Source organism: Crocodylus porosus, unplaced genomic scaffold, assembly GCF_001723895.1.
Source record: "Crocodylus porosus isolate Cpor-Errol unplaced genomic scaffold, CroPor_comp1, whole genome shotgun sequence".
NCBI lineage: Eukaryota > Metazoa > Chordata > Crocodylia > Crocodylidae > Crocodylus > Crocodylus porosus.
The window spans coordinates 15,757,458-15,777,238 of record NW_017728920.1 but is presented as its reverse complement, the minus strand read 5'-3'; the positions used below and the strand labels follow the sequence as shown (position 1 = coordinate 15,777,238).

The 19,781-nt window shown below is 37.8% G+C and overlaps 1 protein-coding gene across 1 annotated transcript in view; it reads right to left on the bottom strand.

Annotated features, from left to right (window-relative positions):
* The window catches only part of PTEN (phosphatase and tensin homolog), a 64,796-nt gene extending 45,021 nt beyond the window's left edge, over window positions 1-19,775 (bottom strand). Inside the window, exons 1-2 of the mRNA XM_019538609.1 lie at window positions 19,662-19,775; window positions 1,110-1,194 (exon numbers count right to left, since the gene is read on the bottom strand). Coding sequence (XP_019394154.1) covers window positions 1,110-1,194; window positions 19,662-19,740 — 164 coding nt within the window. The 5' untranslated portion in view covers window positions 19,741-19,775. The remainder of the gene's footprint in view (window positions 1-1,109; window positions 1,195-19,661) is intronic.
* Between the last annotated feature and the right edge of the window lie 6 nt (window positions 19,776-19,781).

Below are 19,781 nucleotides of genomic sequence, written 5' to 3'. Positions count from 1 at the left end.
TGGTGAAAAACTTGTGACAGTTTGGATAACTAAACCATTACTTCAATAGTTCTCAACTTTTTTAGACTCATGGGACCCCACAATAGATGCCACCACTCACCTTTCACTCATTTCTGCCTACAGAAAAATACAGTAACTCTTCTACTGCAAAACTCAAAGACTACAACAGGCCAGAATTTTTCTAATATGATCAACTCCTATTTGAAATTTCTGGGTTTAGCTTGTGAGTCGTTTCTAGGTATCTGCACAGTTAACAGTGATAATACTGTGGCATCCTTGAAAGGATCTCATTCCACCACTTGACAATCAATGCATTACTTTCATACTTTTCTATACTCAAAGAACCCAAGTTTTACCGTAAGATACTTGGAGGGAGGCCGTAAAAAGGAGGGAAAGTACCTTTTTTTTCTCTCTCTCTCTTGCTGCAGAGAGGATGCAGACCAATGGTCTGAAGTTGCAGTGAAGTTTAGACTAGATATCCAGAAAAAAAACTCTTTACTGTGAGAAAAATGAGGCAGTGAAACACACTGCCTAGCGTAGGACACAGGTTCTTGTCCCTCTACTCAGGGTCAGATCGATCACCATATTTAGGGTCAGGTAGGAATTTCTACGCATGGTCAGACTGGTATGGACAGTATCAGGGGGCATGGTCCTCTAGCTGGCACCTCTTGAACATATAGACATTTTATAGAAGCAAAACATTGGCTACTGTGGTTCCCCTGCTTTACCTGTGGCAGGTTAGGGTGTTAGATCTGTGTTTTGTCAGGGTTGACAGTAGTCTTATGCAGAGTTTATGTTATGGCTGTATGGGATTGTCTGGATAGGGATGACCCTGTTTCAAGTAGGGGGCTGGACTAAATGACCTCTGGAGGTCCCTTCTAGCCCCACTTCTCTATGACTCTAAAAGCAGAACTCACAAATTCAATATATGAAACAAATGTCCAAACTGAAATCCCTGGAAATATCTTCTAGTTTTACCCAGTTTTTACTGAAGTGATCCAAAGAGCTATTTCTACACTCAAATGTACTCTATACAGTACAGCATATGAATGATCAATAACGTAAAGGCTCAACAAGAAAAATTAATATCATAAAAAATTAAGTCTTACCTTACTACATCATCAATGTTGTTACGGTACACTCCTTCAAGCCTCTCTGCAGGAAAACCCATAGCAATTATGTTTGGATAAATATCTGAATGTCCAAGTTAAGGAAATATTTGGAAATGTTTTATAATACACATAATTACAACAAAAACATAATAGTAAACAGGCTCTAACAAAATATAATTGTTTAACCACTTCTATAGCAAGGAATTTAAAACAACAGTTAAAGGTTACTGGAAAGGGCCAGGAGGATAAGGGGATGGACAGAGATGGAGAATATTCCAAATAAACAGTCCTGGAGCATATAATGTCTGGAACAAGCTTGTTGCAACCGCAGGGGAGGGGTAGGAAGAAATGACCCCCCTTCTCAGATGTACTGCTGGACAATAAACAAATAAGCAAGAACCATTCAGACACATTTAAATGTTTAAATCAGTACAGTTATAACTGCTCTTAAGTATCTGCATTGAAGTCTTGCATACTGGCTAGTACAATTTCTATATACAGTATAGTTGATATATTACAAGGAAAAGTGCATTTACCGAGTTCCACATAGAAGACAGCAGCAGAGGAAACTTAAAAAAAAGGAATGGCTATCTGAAGCCAGACCATTCACTGAATGCGATTTCTACATGAAGACTTAAGACCAATCCACTAACAAAACGTTTAAGTTACTGTAATATAGCTCCTAATTAACCATCTGGCTTTATATTTTCCTCACTTTCAAACAATATCACTGTATTCTTCCAATTATATAACTAAAGCTAGAAACAAGGACAAAGCTAATAACACTACTTCAATATTTTTAGATTGAGATATTAACTCAATAGATACAATAGAGAAAAATAACAGAACTGAAAAAAGGATTAAAGTGCTAGAGATCCAAAAAAACTTTCCAAACATCACATCAATTCATCTGAAATGTGCTGTTGCTTAAGTTTAAGTATCAGGTTTGAGACTTACCTATCTACAAAACCAGAAGAACCAAAATTTGTGAAAAGTTATAAAAAGTGTGTTTACATACAATAGACCAAATCACATTCAAACACTGAAGGTATGGTAATACATGTACTATGAAGCAGAAACTACTGCAACTTCATAAAATTTCTGTAGGTATCAGTAAATATTATAATTAAAGCTTTTACTGACCAGTCAAATATTAAAAATAAAGTCTTGCCATTTATTCTGAAATTTACCACACATTAGCCAAAAGATAAAATACTGATTTTTTTTTCTTTTATATCTTTCAAATATTTTCTTTCAATTTTTTTTTTCTGATGGTAACAGACCAAGTCCTAAGCACATTCATTTTTCCTTGACATGGAATTTACAGCTGTCTGCTCACATAGTAATAAACAATGCTGAATTAGTAGCCACAACAGTAAGTAGATGGCAGTAGTTAGCTTTCTCTGTTAGCAATTGTTACTTTTTCATTCTTAGGAAAAATCTTGTCTTAGTATGTAATAGGAACCACACCTGAACAATTAGTTACCCAACCAACTTATTTTTAAACAAGCCTACTCCATAGAACAAGCATCTTCCTAGGTTTCAGAGTCATACAAGTCTAGTTTCCGGTTTCAGAATTACACCTTTGCTCATAAAAATGTTTAGTCTCCAGTATGCACTAAAAAAATGGAGCTATAAAAAACTACTGTGACAGATCACACACAAATTTGCATTAACGGAAACTTGAAACATAGGCATTCAAAACAAAAAAAAAAAGCAAGGAAAACAGACTCATTTTGTCATGGCACAACTAAGCCCAAAGCTTTCCCCTAAAAGATTTCTCAATTTATGAAAACTGTATATAGAAGAAACTTTTTTATGCAACATGCTTCATCCCTGGATTTTTTTTTTTAAATAAACATCAATGTACACCTGATTATGATCCCCCAGGCCTTAAGTCACAAGTAGTCTCAATTCAGCAGGTTTGCCATCTCACTCATTTGAATTCTAGTTTCTGGTACTCAACAATATATTCTAGTATGTTGCTTCAACGAATCACAATATTGTACTGCTCACTATCTACATATCGGAAGAAAAACATCTTCAATATTTACTACCACTTTCATTTTCTGTCTGTGAAATAAGAACCAAACATTTTCTGGGATTTCTAGCTGGTGCAATCTGACATTAAGAAAACTATACCAAGATGAACAAACTGAGCATCTGACCAAAAATACTATTACCAACATGCAAGCTAATTGACAGTTACAAACAACACAAGTTCTTAAAAAAAGGAGACTTAGTGAAAAGTTCTCCACTGACTACAGAGGTCTCTTGGCTGGATCCTGACTGTGGGGTTTCTCCCAGGCAGCAGCTGCAGAGCCAAATGATCACAGGGCAATTGGGGCTGTATCAGCATGGCGTTGTGTTTTCAACTTTAACATTGTTTGCCCTCCTGCTGTTGACAGCCAAGTACATAGGGGCTTAAGGGCCCTAAATTCTGCAGCAGGCCACTCCCCCTAGCCATGCCCCCCAACTTGCAGTAGCAGATCAGGAGAAAGTGGGGGAGAAAATGCAGTGGTTACTGAGGGGTGGGGCAGAGGCATTTCTATTCAAGCAGTTCAGAGAGACAATTGACTTTATAGCTTACTATCAGCTCCCTGATTCCTGCTGATCTGTCCCCACTTCATGGGTGTTAACAACCCTCTATCCTTTTGAAGGATCTTTATGTTGCACTATGCAAACTCTATCCTTCCTTCGGCAGTTGTGCTGCCTGTTAACCATTCCAGGTAATCTCTCTACTATTTCACAGCCCTGAAGACTGTTTTTAGCTCTAGCAAAAAACCTTAACTAAGGTGAATATCAACTCAGATGTCAGAATGATTGACAGTTAAGCACTAAAGGCACTGTCAAGACTCTCAAGGCTCACTTTTGTTTTATAAACTTGAATGAGGCATATATTTACCTATAATGATCACAGCACTAATCACACAATATCTTTTGACTATTTAGACTATTTTTGTCTAGCTTGTTGCATGTTAATCTAGCAAATTAGTACACACTGTGATAGCTGTATTTGTTTTTGCTTTGATCTGAAACTGAATATAGAGCTAGCACTTTAGCCTATTACTGAAGTGTCTAGCTTCTCTAGAACTGGAGAAAAATAGTTGCTGTGTTACATATTCCACACTATCTACACCTCCCTTTTCAAAATCTTCAATACACCCATGCCTGCAGGTAGCCCAGTATGACACAAAGAACAGGTCTGCGGACTGGATCAAGTCCACAGGTCATATGTTTAACATCTCTGGAATAGAGCATTTCTAAGCGTCCTACTTGTAAAACTGTCCTTGCTGCTCTACACCATTAATTTTATAAAACAAACTTCTATCTATGTGTATGAAGAGAGGTAAGAATTGACACAGGATGTTACAATATAACTATTACATCTGCCTACTTCTGTAGGGATGCATTTCATTCAGGGCCAAAGTTATAACAAACAAATTTGTACGGCTACAGGAACATACTTAAATCTAACAGCAGATGAAAGTTTGTGACCAGGTACTTTTGTCTATAGCCTATATGGGAACCTATAGACTGCCATCTCCAACTATGGAAGGTTTCTTCACTATCCAAGGCAGTTGCAGATGCTAACTCTGAAACATACTGCAAGTTTAAAATACAGCGTGTCAACTAAACATTAGAAAACTATATGGGGGTGGGGGCAAACTTAAACATGGCAGTGTAATTTTAATTAGCTATATAGGTAATAACAACAAACAATATAATGAAAAAATGATGCTTCCTCTTGAGGAAGAAAAACAGATCTAATGGAAAAAGCCATTCACATAAATAATTTGTAGGCCACTTCCTTGCCATCTTTTGAAATGGTATTTTCGAATTTGACAAGCAAACAAACTTCTCCATAACGCTGAGTTCATTCCCACAGCCTAAAGCATATTGTGTAGGAAAGGAACTCGAGATGTTAAAAAACAAACCCAAAAAACAAAGCCATGGGCCATTAGTTTTCACAATTAATTTTAAAAAGAGATCTTATTTTTCTTTATTAGACTTGCACTTGAATTCAACTGTAGAGAGGCAGTGTTTAGAATAGGGGTGTCAAAAAGATTAGGCCCATGGAGCCCAACCATCCAGCCTTCAGTGCTGCCTGTGGGTCTTAGACCTGCTCCACACACTACACATGGTGCTGGTCTGGAGAATGCACTGCATGCAGTGCCCTCACTGGGCTGGCCCTGCATATGAGAACTAGTGAGCAGGACCAGTCTGGCTTGGGCATCACATGAAGCATGCGCCTCAGACTTACCACACTGCACCATGTACCAGTCTGCATGCAGCACAAAGGGCTCATCTGGTACACATACTGTATGCAGCACCCACGTTCAACTAGCCCTGCATGCTGGATCCATGGCCAGTCCAGATCAGGCCTACAGACCAGCCCTGCTTGGTGCAAGTGCCACATGCAGTGCACAGGGGCTGGACCACTACATACTGCATGTACCATATGGGGTCAGTCCAGGGTACACATGGCAGGCAATGACCATGCCAGTACTGGCCCTGGCATGCAGAGCTCGTCTGTGAGCCTAATCCATTCTCTGGACCAGCCACATGCCCCTTATCCAATAGTGGCACAGATGAGTTTGATACCCCTGGTTTAGATTATGTTCATTTTAATACATTTTCATAGGTCATAATGGTCAATGCCAATAAATTAGGAAAAAGGATAAAGTTAGTCAACATTTAATTAAAGTAAGCCAAAAAGGTCACACTGGTATTTCCAAATCATTAAGTTGTCTCAAACCTACCCCAAGAGAACAGCAAACATACAAAACTACAGGCTTACGTGTAAACAGAGGAAAGTTCCCATTTAATTTTTTTTAAAAAGAGACGCAATTCATTAGGTTTCCTGAGGAATTGATTTTCACACACAAAAAATACACTATTCAAACCTCCCCCACCACAGGTTAGAGCTGAATACTACCTAGAAATGGCAAATGAACAAGTTCTACATATTTAAAAACCATACCAGGCATAGCTGCATCTTTACTTCTTGAACAAATGTTAAAAGAGGAATTGCTGTTAAATTTAACAAAACCAAATAAAGAAAACTTTGCATACAATTATCAACATATTCCTCGTAATAGACTGAAAAAAGCCACCAATGGGAACTTTTACATGTGCTCTAGGGGTGGGAGGTGCAGCACTTTAACTACAGCAGCTCCAAGAGCTACTTTAATTAAATCATAGCCATGTCTGCTGTACCAGCGCCCCCATGTTTAAAAAAGGTGGCAGGGTGCCTGAACTGATGCTTGTTGGATGAGTTTTAGCTCAAGCACCCCACCACCATTTTTAAGCATGGGGATGCTGATGCATGAGACACAGGAGGCTGCTGGAACACAGCAACTGCCATGCTCCAGACTGAACCTGCGCCAATGTGTTAGAATTTCAGCACGTCGGAGCAGTCTCTATGTTCATATATAAGCACCCATTCTTTCTAAAGTTATGTCTGGTCATAATTTTGTTCAAACTCAAAGTGAAGGCAACAAGATCATTAGAACCTAAAAAGACTACTCCAATTCTTGACAAATGCTACTGAAAGGTTGTATGTTATCTTTTGAGTTAACTCTAGTCATCTACTGGTTAGATGGTTTGTAACATTACAGATAAAAGCATGACATAAGCAATGTTGTGTTGCTCTTGCTGGTCTTTAGATGATCTAAAAAAAGGAAATAATACCTACCACAGACTCAGATCTTAGTTACAATATAGAGTCCCAAACAAACTGCATTAGCCAGCACTGCACAATAGCCAAATCCTCATTTCCTGAAACTGTCAGTTTTGCTTCACAGTGCAAAAGAGCCCCTTGATTTTCTGATAACTAATAATCTTCCCTGTGAAGGAGCACAGTACAAAGTATGCAAATCCTCCATATAGAGTACTCAAATTTTGTCTTATCACTGTACAGCTAAAACCCACTGATAAAATAGCAGCAATGAATGCCATGCAGAACTCACTGCCAGAAGTAAATCATCTCTATTAACCATAGTATTGGTTTTCAAGGCCTCTCTATAGTCATATCTAATTTTACTTTTCAAAATCTGCCTGTAACTTCAGGACCTGTTAGACCCAATTTCAGGACTGGATTTAGACTAACTTTGCTTTGCATGTATCCAACCATGCACTTAAGACTATAATGAACCTTTAAAACATAGTACATACACTAACATCATACTTTTTCATTTTATTCTATACAAATCTTTAAAATGGCAAGAAATGGAATAGTAGGAATACAATCTTGTTCTAGCATGACAGTCCAAGGCAGCATACATGAGTCAGAAGTTTTTTGAGGAAGGGCACTTGATGCCAGAAAGCCTGTCCAGTGGCTCTCTCAATTATGCAGCTGGTCAAATAAAAGATACCACAAAAAATTCTTGCCTCAAGGAATGGAATAGTTCTTCTGGAAAGTGACTTACTAGACAGTTTGACAGAGTTTAGAGAGAAATAATGGTACTGGAAGAAAACAAGTAATTTGCTAGAACAGATTTTAAAAGCAGTTTGGCCATATCTCAAAGGTCCCACCCAATTTCTGTACAGTTTTCTTGGCAACACCCCTACAAAAATACATTGAGTTTCACTGGGCAAGCATCCACAGAAGCCTTTTGGCGCACATGGAAGCGTACCCAGTACACACACTCCCTTATTTAGAGACTGCATTCCTCTTCCTTGGTTTGGTACACAAAACCAGCATGCTATTTTTCTCTAACTCTGGATGATCAGGAAGTAGAAAGGAAATGAACAGGAAGAAAGTTTTACAGAAAGCAAAGGAGAATTCCTTGTAACCAGCCAGCTGCACTTTGCCAGCTCTACCATCTGTGCCTTAAAGGACAAGAAAAGACAGCCTCTAATGTGGCTTTCTAAAGGAACAATTTTGTGATTTATTAGCAATACATCTTTAACTCTTTAGTGCCTCTTCTCTTCAGTTACAATACTTTGCCATTTAACTGAAACTTCCATCTTATAATTTAAGCATAAACACCACTATACTTGCATTCTAAGCAGGACATACCCTAATTAGTTTACAAAACTTGATATAAACTATAAAGAAATCTCCCTGAAATAAAACTATGCATTAACTTTTAATTTTGGATCAACATAGAACAAGCTGTCGATAGCAATTTTCTTGCTTTAAGCACTATGTAAAGGGGGCTGGGTTTACTCCACTCAATTGCATGTGAAAGTTCTGCACACCCTGTTCTCAGACTTCTAACTGCAATATACTTCAGAGAGTAAAGGACAAAAAAAAGGACATAACGCATGATGGCACATGAGCTGTTATAGTTGTCTGACAAATCCCCTAGAGTGGTTGCTGATGTTAAGATCATGAAATAGTTGCCTTCAACACCAAGAGAAATAAACAATACGAATGAAAAGTTTTCAACAAACTATGCAACAGTACAACTGTAGTGTTCAAATAATTAATGCAGAAGAAAGGAATTAAAAGAAACAGCAATTAAAAGGCACCTGGAAGGGAATGAAGGACAGGGCCTTGATTTTTTATTTAACTTCAGGTCCACGTTTTCAGTACTACAAGGAAGTATGAATGGGACCACAACAACCAAGTCTCTGTAGAGGTTTCTGGCACTGATGGAGCATCTAGATACAGTTGAAGATGTGAACCTTTCAAGTCATGTTACTTTTTATTCCTACTAGACCTGCAAGTCAGGAACAGCTTAAGTAAGAATGCCACGTTCTATTTCTTGTAACGGATTAGATTTTACATAGGATTTCAGCTAGCTGCAACAAAGTAAGGCCACTACAATCAGTAATTTTCACAAAGGATTATTTGAGGACACTAGGTTAAACAGGTATAACCAACACAGTTAAACTGTACTGCTAAATATGGCAGTTGGTAACACATGTTAAAGGAGTTTGGCCCTCAGATCTCAGGGTGATTTCACAGGCCTGGCAATTTGAAAACTGACCTGAATGCAGAAGCAGCAATCTAGAACCTCTACAGAGTGCATTATCAGACAAGGAGCCACTTCAAGAGATTCAGTTTCTCAGCAATGCTCTTATCTACTGAGTTACACCTACCGTCTTAGCAGAATTTGAATTTATGCATACATGGCAGACATTATGCTAATAGTTTATCTTAGGGAAAAGATAGGACAGAAAGTTACATTTTTGCTCTTTTCAAGATGACGGATCTATAAACTTTTGCATTTTTGCTCCCAGCAGGGAACTGAATACAGGCAAGCCTTAATTTTATAGCTGTTCCAAGGGACATCAAAACCTTTCATTAAATAAAATTAAAATAATTTACCAGACTGGATGGCAAATATTTTATAATGAAGAGTTTTTAGGAATTTTCAATTAGTAAAATTGGTGTTCATACGTTTTTCTATCATTAGCAACAACATAGCTTCCTCCCAAGACAGAAGCCAAGATAGACAAAAGGAAAAATGCAAAACATATGAAATAGTCTTCCATGTCAGATTTGAGGTGGATTATTCGTTTTCATTCTAAAAAAGTCCAGCTCTTTTTTCATTTGAAGATATACAACATAAAATAAAAACCTAATAGTCAAGCAGTGAAAAAAAGAACCAAAAAAAAAAAAAAAATCGCAATTGTTCCTGCAACTTCTATTCCTCTGTATAGCCATTTTACAAGACACCAATCTTATTTCATTCCACACTTTTTTCTGATAATTTGAGATTACTATACGGAACTAAATTTACGTAGACAGACAAATCTGGCAACACCTAGCTTCCAAATATTTGTTTATGAAATCTAAGTGACATTAATAGGTTTAAGGCAATTACCTTTTTTTTAAATAGAAGGAAAAAGACTTTGCAATTAATGTCCCTCTTATAATATACCAATTGCATTTAAGCACTGTTCAATTCCTTTAACAGTTCCGCAAACTTTTATCCTTGAACCTAAATTAGCTACAGCGCCTGTACAAACTTTATTCAGACATTTATGCATGCACCTGATGGACTGTTTAATTGCAAGATTAGGTACTTTTGTTCTTTACTGACCTCACAGTATGAACAAAGATGATGCAAATGGCTCTAAGGACAGAAATATTGTTACATGCATTAGAAAATGGACAAAGGAATTGCCCACACCTGAAAAGCCATTTGGATTAAAGAGAGGGTATAAACCAAAAGTATGCTTTCAAAATTCATTACACTGTGCTAGAAAAAAGTTGAGCCAATAAAAGGGTATCACCCACATCATCCTTGCTTCCTGTATTTCCTGGACCATCACAGCTATAACATCACCCTAACACAGGTGGAAGAGGCACTCTGATTATGGGAAACTTTCTTACTCCAGAATAATTTTGTATCCAGCCATTTGTAATATAGAATAAAAGAGCTTTTTTGATATCAAGTTAATTTACTTTTAAATCAGATTCAGGAACAGCAATAAGAGTAATACCAAATATAGATAAGCCCTAAACTATAAGTAGGAGCTAATCCTGGTTTTGTCAAAGCTTTTATGTGATGTTATGTACTCTTTATAATAATCTTGTTCTACATGAGGAAATAATTAAGAATGCACAGGCAAAGTTGATCTTCAACCTGGAATTTCTTAATGTTTGAGTGCTTTAACTTTCTATTTGAGAAAATATTTAATACTATATGTACTGTCAATACCTACATACACAATTATCAATACTGACACACACAGGTTAAAAAATGGAAAATTCCTCGTACAATTAAAGAAATTGTCCAGATTGCATAGCCTACCAATGCATATCATAAAAAGGAAATATTTAAACCACTGAGCATCCACACTACACTCAAGTTCAACTATCACGTGTCCAAAATGTCTCCACCCTCCTTCTAAACCTATACAAGAAAACCTAACTTTAAACACCAGTTTGCATTTTTATACAAATATGAAGTACTGAAATTTCTGCATTGCCTGTACCAAATAAACTGATCGCACCTCCACCCAAATTCTAAAACATTACGGATATACAACTTACAGTCACAATTCTGAATCCAACACTGTTTCATTTACATAAACCAGGGGTATCACCCTACCGCTGCCAAAATAAATCCTCAACGGGAATTCAGCAGCACAAGTGGGGTTCAAGGTGGCACAGGGGTTAATATCGGTGGCAATTCCCCACCCGTCCAAGAGCCCCATGGGTTAGATTTTTGACACCTCTGACAAACCATATACAGAATTACATACAGTGCAACAACTAAAGACACCAATCCTCTATCAATCCATACACACAAATTATGTCCCAAAATGGTCAAGTCCAAGAACATCTTTTTGGTTCCTCAACATGCAGGTAAAAAAGTAGAGTGTGAAATAGTTTAATACAATGGAGAAGAAAACTAACTTTCACTGGATTCAAATTAAGATATTTAATAACTTTTTACTCATTCCCTTGTTTTGACACTTTAGATCTGAAGATGAAGAAACACAAGAAACCTTTGCGCAACATCATAGTACAGTGGTGCAATCTAGAAATAACCAAACCTTAGACTAGCCTGCCAGAGGAACAGCATGCCAATTTTTGTTTCAGTAGGTGACTGACATCACTAAACCATAAAATTGCAATTCCATCATAGAAACCATATTTAGTACTATTCAACAAACAAATGATGCATTCTAGGCAAAAGCTTCATACACTGACTTTAAATTAATCATGTTTTGAAGAGTATTAATGCTTCTGTATGGCGTGGGATTTCAAATTATGACAAAGTCCTTTTTATTCCTGTAATATTAATATTGTATAGATTTCTCCATTTTTGAAACAGTCCCATCCAGCCAATATGAATTTCTGGTGTTCAGAACACAACAAATCAAAAAAAATGTTCAGGCATAGAATATTCTTACACCTTCTTTTGGCAAAAATTAAAGACAAAAATGCACATGAAGATGCCTTAGTAACACACACATTAAAAATACCAAGTTATTTTATTTCTAAAAACTTCAACCTGCATGGCTACATTTAAAACTGCTTATGAAAAAGCTATTATACAACCATGAAACACATTAAAACCAACCAACTATTTAACAAAATACTTGTTTGTCTAAGGGAGCTGTTAGGCAAATTATCAGCAGACCTAACTAATTTTTCAACATCTGCTACACTGTAGCAATACTAATCATTACAAGCATTTCATAAGTTTCACATTCTAGGCTATATTCTTCCCTCAAATTCATACAGAAGTTAACAGGAGTAGCAAATGATGATGTAAGGGCAGAACTAAGGCCTTAATGACTTAACACAAATGAGGAGCACAAATTCCTAGAAAGATTCACTTTTCAGAAGTGCTCAGTACTGACCTGCCTGCTTCTATTTAAGACATGACACTAAGCAGGGCCCATACTTCCTTAAAAAAGGCTCAAGGTCTCATTCTTCAGCAACAAAAGTAACAGTATACCCATGGGAGATCCCTGAAATGCAGCTTTGTACAACGTTCTAATAGAGTTAGTGTGGTATGACTGTAGTTGCATTCCTAACTCTAACAGTTCCTTACTTTATATTAAAACTGAAACAGTCTACTTAAAACAATATTTGCTCTATTAAACCTTACGCATTTTGTATAGTATGAAGTACTATCCATTTTAATAACTGATTAGACAAATATATTCCGAGAACTACATATCCAAATAAGCCTTCCATTTAAACTGTTAGAGTACGCAATTTTAATAAGGAAAACTAATTTGAACCACTACCTCTTTTCAAAAGTTACAATTTAATTTTTCTAAGATGGATACTTAATTCTGAGTACTCATCTGTCTTCTACTGAAAGAATTGAAGAACAGAAAGTCTAGCTATTGCCCCAAATACTTGTAGGCACCCCAAAAGTACTCATAAGTGAATATAAAGAGAGCAGGATTACAGCTTCTGTTGATTTAAAAGTGTGCACAAGCCTTTGTTAATTTTTAACTTCATGGTTAGTTTGTGCAAACAGTCTCTTTAAAGCTGCACATTCTAAAATTTTCAAAAGATGCCGAGATCAAGTAGTTCCTCATGAAGTCTATGCTGTTACAAGTTATTTAAATCACTGCTAAGAACTGAGTATGATTTAAATCAAATAAAGTAAGGTCTTTTTTCTGACAGCTATAGCATAAAATCAGAGCTGATTTTTTTGCCAAAGTGAACAATTGCTTAAATACAAAATCAGTACAGGCTTTAGTTACTAAAATAGTACTGTTTACAAATATGTACTTTATGTGTGTGTTTATGTAATAGATGCCATGGACATACATGTAATGTACTGCTTCTATGTTGATCTTCCTTTATCCAACACTATCCCACACTATCAGTGAGGTTTAACATTAAAGAGCATGGGTTTAACACTACGGGTGTGCGAAACGGCTGTTTTGTTTCAGTTTTAGATTCAGCCATTTTGGAGGACAGTGATTCGTTCCTGTGTTTCGGATCACGGTTCTCCTTTGATTCGGCTGAATCTGTTTATCTGTTCCGAAGTTTCAACGCTGCTTCGGAGATTTGGATTGGCTGGGGAGAGCAGCAGGAGAGGCCCCCATGGCTGTCCTGCCCAACCTCATCCCCACCTTCTCAGCACTTCTTAAAAAGGAAAAAAAAGCCCTGCACTTACCAGCTGCAGCAGTGGTGACTGGGGCCTCTGAGGGCTTGTGGCAGAGTCCCCACCGCAGTGTGGGGCAGTGGGGATCCCACCCCCCACTTGGCACCAGCAAAGCAGCTGTCGTATCACGTGGTTGCAGCATGACTTGGTAGGGCACTACACATTGCCTGGGAGCTGGGGCCTCTGGGGCTGAGCAGTGCCAGGCTCCAGCTGACAGGTGGAACTGCCCCAGCTGCTAGACAGCATGTGGCACCCTGCCAAGCTGCACTGCACCCATGCAACGCGATACCTAATGCACAGGTGCCAAGCAGGGGGAGGTATCCCCACTAGCCCCACTGCACAGGAGGCTCTGCCACAAGCCCTCAGAGACCCTGATCATAGCTGTTACAGTCAGTGAGTGTGCTGCTTTTTTTTTTTTTATAAAGTGCCAGGAAGGAAGGGCTGGGCAGGGCAGCCATGGGGACTTCTCCCGTGGCTCCTCCGGCTGTGGGCTGTGCCTGCCTCTGCCTTGGCAGGGGGGAGCTGTGGGAGAAGCCCCCATGGTTGCCCTGCCTGGCCCCAGCCTCGTAGCACTTTAAAAGGAGGGCTACAGGGCTCTTCCTGGGGGAGTGCCTCCGAAACATTTTGGATGGTTTCGTTCCAGAGCCTTCTGTTTAGTTTCAGATGCCAAAACACCTCAGAAATGAAACAGCTGCCAAAATTCCGCAAAGCCCTACTTAACAGCACCAGAGCCACCATTTCTTGTGATTTCTGGACATGTCAAAATTTTATTCTCAACATACTTGTCAAGTACTACAATCTGACTTTACAAATGGAAAAAGGTCCAGAAAGATTAAGCCCACGGTCACATAAAATGTCTCTGGTGAAGCAAAGAATTAAGCTCATATCTCCAATATTTCAGGCTAACCCCTTAACTACCGTTCTAACAGAAATGTGTAAATTAAAATCCCATTGCATACGTAGATAATTAACTCAACGTAATACTGATACTAACCTTTCTTATCTAAAACCCAAGCTCTTAAAATGCTTCAAAACCACATGCAACCTGTCAGGAACTGAATATTACTAATCAAGAATATTTTCCTGAACACAGGAATATTTTCCTACTTGTGAAATCTGAAAACTCTCTCACATTTAGTGACTGTAATGTTTTACTAATTAAAGTCCCAAGGACATTAACAGAACATTAATACTCTTCTGGAACTGCAAAGCTTCTATTACAAAATATCTAATGAGCACAGTTAGATTTTTACCAGTTAGAAAGACTGAGTCTCAATGAACAAAACTTCCAACTTTAATTCTATTTTAAATGAAATGTTTAAATTCCATCATTACCATATCATAGCTTTATTTTCAAATTCATTTTGCTAAAACTAAAATGTCTTAAGACATTGTTTTTAAAAAAGCAAAGCTTTTGGAAATGCAAATTGAAAAGTGGTTTTATAAAGCTGTGAAACTTCCAGTCCTAAATTCAACTTAAAATACCTTTCCTAACGAACCAAAAGGCCAATTACTGCAAGATCTTACAATTTAAGTGGCAAACCACTTTTTTTTTTGTTTTATACACACAGTACTATCAATGTGGTTACAAGTCTTTCTGTAAAACTGGAGATCCAACTCTACTTCAAGATCAGCACTTGTCTAACCTCTTACGAAAAATGGGATTCTGCTATGAACCAATATTCATAATCCAACTATCACAAGTTTACCCAACCAAAATTATATCCGGTCTAAGATTAGCGAGCGCCACCTACAACTTCATTTTTCTACTTCCATGCCTGAAAGCTTCACAAGAGATGCAAGTAATTGTCCATAGTTGGAGATACATTCTTAGTCAATACAAGTTTCATGAAAGTTGCAAAAAGTTGCCAGCACTTACCATTTCCATCTACAACAAAAAATGTACCAAAAAAATCAATCGAGTACATAATTTCAGAAATATAAGACAATCAGAAATCATTAAATTCCTCAAAACTAATTAAAACGTAGAGAAAGATCAACTAGCTAGGAAGTTTTTTTTGGGGGGGGGGGGTTGTTTGTTTGTTTTTTTATAAACAAGGTGTGGGGACAGGGTCTGGATGACAGAATACCAAATAAAGAATAATTAACATCACAAAAACCAACTCAAGAACAAACATAATACTTTAAAATTATTTAAATCCTTTAACAAAACAGGATGTCTTCAACTTGAAATTCATTTCTGCTTCTACTTTCAAAGATGCATAAAAACAATACTTGTAGCTAATCCACATGAAATTTCATTTCAACCTGAATACTGTAATGAAATAAATTAAATACAGTACAAACTATTTTAATGCTTGCTAAGAGATTTTTGTGTTGATCAATGAGCTAGAGATGCTAGTTTTGAGAAGTAACTACAACCACACAATTCCAAATCTCCCCCAAAACACCTCTTAAATATAACCTACCTGTCTGAAGTCACTCTCTTTATAAATACAAAACCTTTGTAAGTCTATGTTACTTTTAAAAAGTTTTAGGCAGCAGCCAACTAGCAAAATCAAAATACAAAAAGCTGATGCTCCAGCAGACTCTCACAAGACACTGAAACATCCAACTTCCAGGCATCATGCCATCTAGTAAAATCATCAGCTTTGATCGAGGGGAGAGCAAGGGTATCTATATAAAACACATATGGAGAATTAGCCAGGAGCAATGCAGAGGCTAGGAGGGTTCCTCCCTACACTTGGAATTCCAAGCCATGAAACTTCTCCTGAAAGCAAATGCCTAAACCCTTTCTGCAAAAAAAGACCACATAAATCAGATCAAAATGTCTAATAATTTAGCAGTTAAAACTCTTAGTGGGCAAGGTCTCCAAGTTCAAATCCATACACTGTCCACTATAGAGTAAGGGTTGATCTCATACCTCCCACACTAAGGTATTATGTATTCACTGGAATAGCTTCCCCTTTGAGGAGCGATTGAGCAATAACACCATGTGAAAATAATCAGTACCCTGATAATTAAGGCATTCCCCCTTGAGATGCAGAAGAACAATGTTCAGTAGGTGACTGACTTCACTAAATCATAAAATTGCAATTCCATCATAGGAACCATATTTAGTACTATTCAACCAACAAATGATGCATTCTAGGCAAAAGTTTCATACACTGACTTTAAAGTAATCAGGGACCACCTGGAAAGACAACTAAGGAAAACCCCTATTTTTAGTCTCATATGGGGGCCTCAGTTTAAGCTAGGGCTCCAGCTGCAGGGAACTATCACCCCCTGAGGATTTTGCATGTATTCACTGATAAAAAACCAAAACCAAACTTACACACCTTAGCTGAGCTGATTCTGAGACTATCAGAAGTACCTAAATGGTAGTCTGGAAGATAGGCAGAGGATAAGGCCTTGGGTCCTTAGGTCATGCAGCTGCACACCTTACCCCATAATTAAGTTCTAAATTTTCTTCCCACTTAAGATGGGGGAGGATGGGAATGACAGGGAACTTAATTTAGAATTTAGTGCACAAGTAACACACAAAAAGAATGGGTAGGATACCTAAAAGAGTACAATTTAATACCTTCCAGATGCTAGATAATGAATAGTTATCCCATTAAAAACTGTAAAGGACTTCCTTCTTTAGGTTTCACAGAATAAAGAAAAAAACCCCTCAATTTTCTTGGTTTAATATTCTAGTACATCCAGTTACATTTTGCCAGTTGGCACATACAGCATTCTTCCTTCATAAAGTAACTGCTCAGAATCTGCAATAATGTATGTACAAGGAAAATTATGGCTAATATTGGAAACCAACTCGTCTGCAAAGCATCTTTAAAAATACTTTGCAAAGTAGTTTTAAAAACTACAAGTCTACTGTACTTAATTCAAGTACAGTAACTAAAGTTCAATTTAAATCATTTTACATTATCTGTAAAATTTTACTGTAAAATAGTCATTTTACAACTTACTGTACAAGTACAGTAACTAAATAAAGTTTAATTTAAATCATTTTACAATTTGAATTCCAAAAATAGGTTTATGTTTTTTTCTGGGCGAGCACATAAATTCTGTAACAATACTAAAGATACCATTCAAATGCTGAGCTAAGTAAGAGGCCAAATCATTAATAGCCCACAACTCCCTTGCCAAGAAACACAAAATAAGTATACATAGATTCAAAGATAAATGCAAGTTCTGTGTTGTTGCCTTCTCTTATTACACCTTTGAAAAAGACTTTTTAAGAACAAATCTTAAAAGTGAGACAAACAAAATTTGGTTTCTTTTCTTGCTCCTAGTTTTTTTTTTCCCCTACTTCCTTCCCACCCTTAACTTTCAAAATTACAGAATTACGCTATTAGGAATATTATTACATGGATGTTTATGCTATATTGTTTGAGCAGATATTACCGCAGATGTTCTACTAACCTATAGCATGATGATGCAGTCTTGTATTACTATTCAAGTTATGTCATCAAAATAAAGATTTAAAAATAAATTAAGACAGTTCTAAAATGACAGTAAAGCATTATTTGGTCAGTATGTTCACAAAATAAAATAAAAATCAGGAACGTACATCTCAAGGGTCATCTGCTGATGCCAATACACTTATCTGTTAAGTATTCAACATTTTAGACTGAGTCCTAAATCAACATAACGTTACAAATTCGATCTTTCATTTAGCTATCTGCATATCCAAGAACTCAACTGCATTTGTAGTTGCAACTGTGACGTAATTCTCTCATGTTCTGAGAAAACTGTAAGCAGTTTGTCCTTATTGTGAAGCAGAACATATTCTCATTCAGCACTACTAGACAAACTTCTGGTCCTTAATCTAATTTTCAGTGTTTATAATTTCCAAATGTAAAGTCTTAATCCTTGCATTCAGGATGTTTTAGTTTAAAGAACAGATAAAAATAAAAAGTGGGTTTTACCTATAGCATCTGTAACCACCTCCGTTTCTGATGGAAAAATAATGACAGATCCTTTCATGATGTTGGCAACACAAAGTCTAACATCTGTCTGATGCTTTCATAATGCATCCCTTTAAAAGGCCAAAAGAACTATATGGTTCTAATGCTTTATGGTTTTTTTAGTCCTAATGGCTTACCAATATTGCAAAAAACTCTCTCTCACAGTTTCATATATCCAAAACAATGCTTCAGTCAGTTAACAAGAACCTAATTATTCTCATTTGCAAAAAAGACAGGGGCTTCATACCTACAGGAATGACCAGTAGGAAGTAAAGTTCAATGGCTAGTAATATTAGCTTCCACTGACTTTTTTTTTAAATTAAAAGGATAAAGGTAATTGCTTATTTTCTTGTATTTGAACACAAGCATCTATGGTCTTTAGTTAAACCTCAGGTTTAACTAATAGAAATGTGATCAAAGGGATCCATTTGCTACCCATTTACACACACAAGCTAACACTAAGGCTATGTATCTGCTAAAGGTATTTCTGATTCAAGAAGCTAAGATACCAAATTAACACAGTACACAGCTGTTTAAAAAAAAACAAACAAAAACACCAACCCCCTCCCATCTTCTATTTAAACTAAACCCAACCACAAGGAGAGGCGAAGGATTACTTTGAGCATGGGCACCAAGTCATTATCTGGGAGTGTCAGTGAGGCATGACACCAAAATAAGGTAAGTGCCAGTGCAGGCCAGGGGAGAAGACTCCAATTCCAAATGAGCGCTAATGTTAATCTTTTGCAATCGCCATTAGCTGCACGTAATCCCCGTTAACCTGCCTGACATGACTGTCAGGGATCAAAGGACTTCTCAGCCCCTATTTTCTCCAACCCGGCACCAGCGGCGGCAGGCCCAGACCCCCTGCTCAGTCCCAGGAGCCCGCAATCCCCGCACCGCACCGCGTCCCCAGCACAAAGGCCCGGCCCGGTCCCGAGGGCAGAGGCCCCGGCAGGCGCGGAGGGGCCGGCTCCGTGTCAGCGCGAGGCCTCGGCGGGAAGGGCCGCAGAGCCGGCGCTCCAGCGCGCTCGGGCCCGGGCACCGCCGGGGGATAGGAGCCCGCTGCAGGATACAGGTCAGGTCCAAGTCGAAGCCATCCTCCTGGTATCGCCTTTTGTTCCTGCTGACGATCTCTTTGATGATGGCGGTCATGTCTGGGAGCCGGGGGCCGCCGAGGAGCCGCGCGGGCAGGC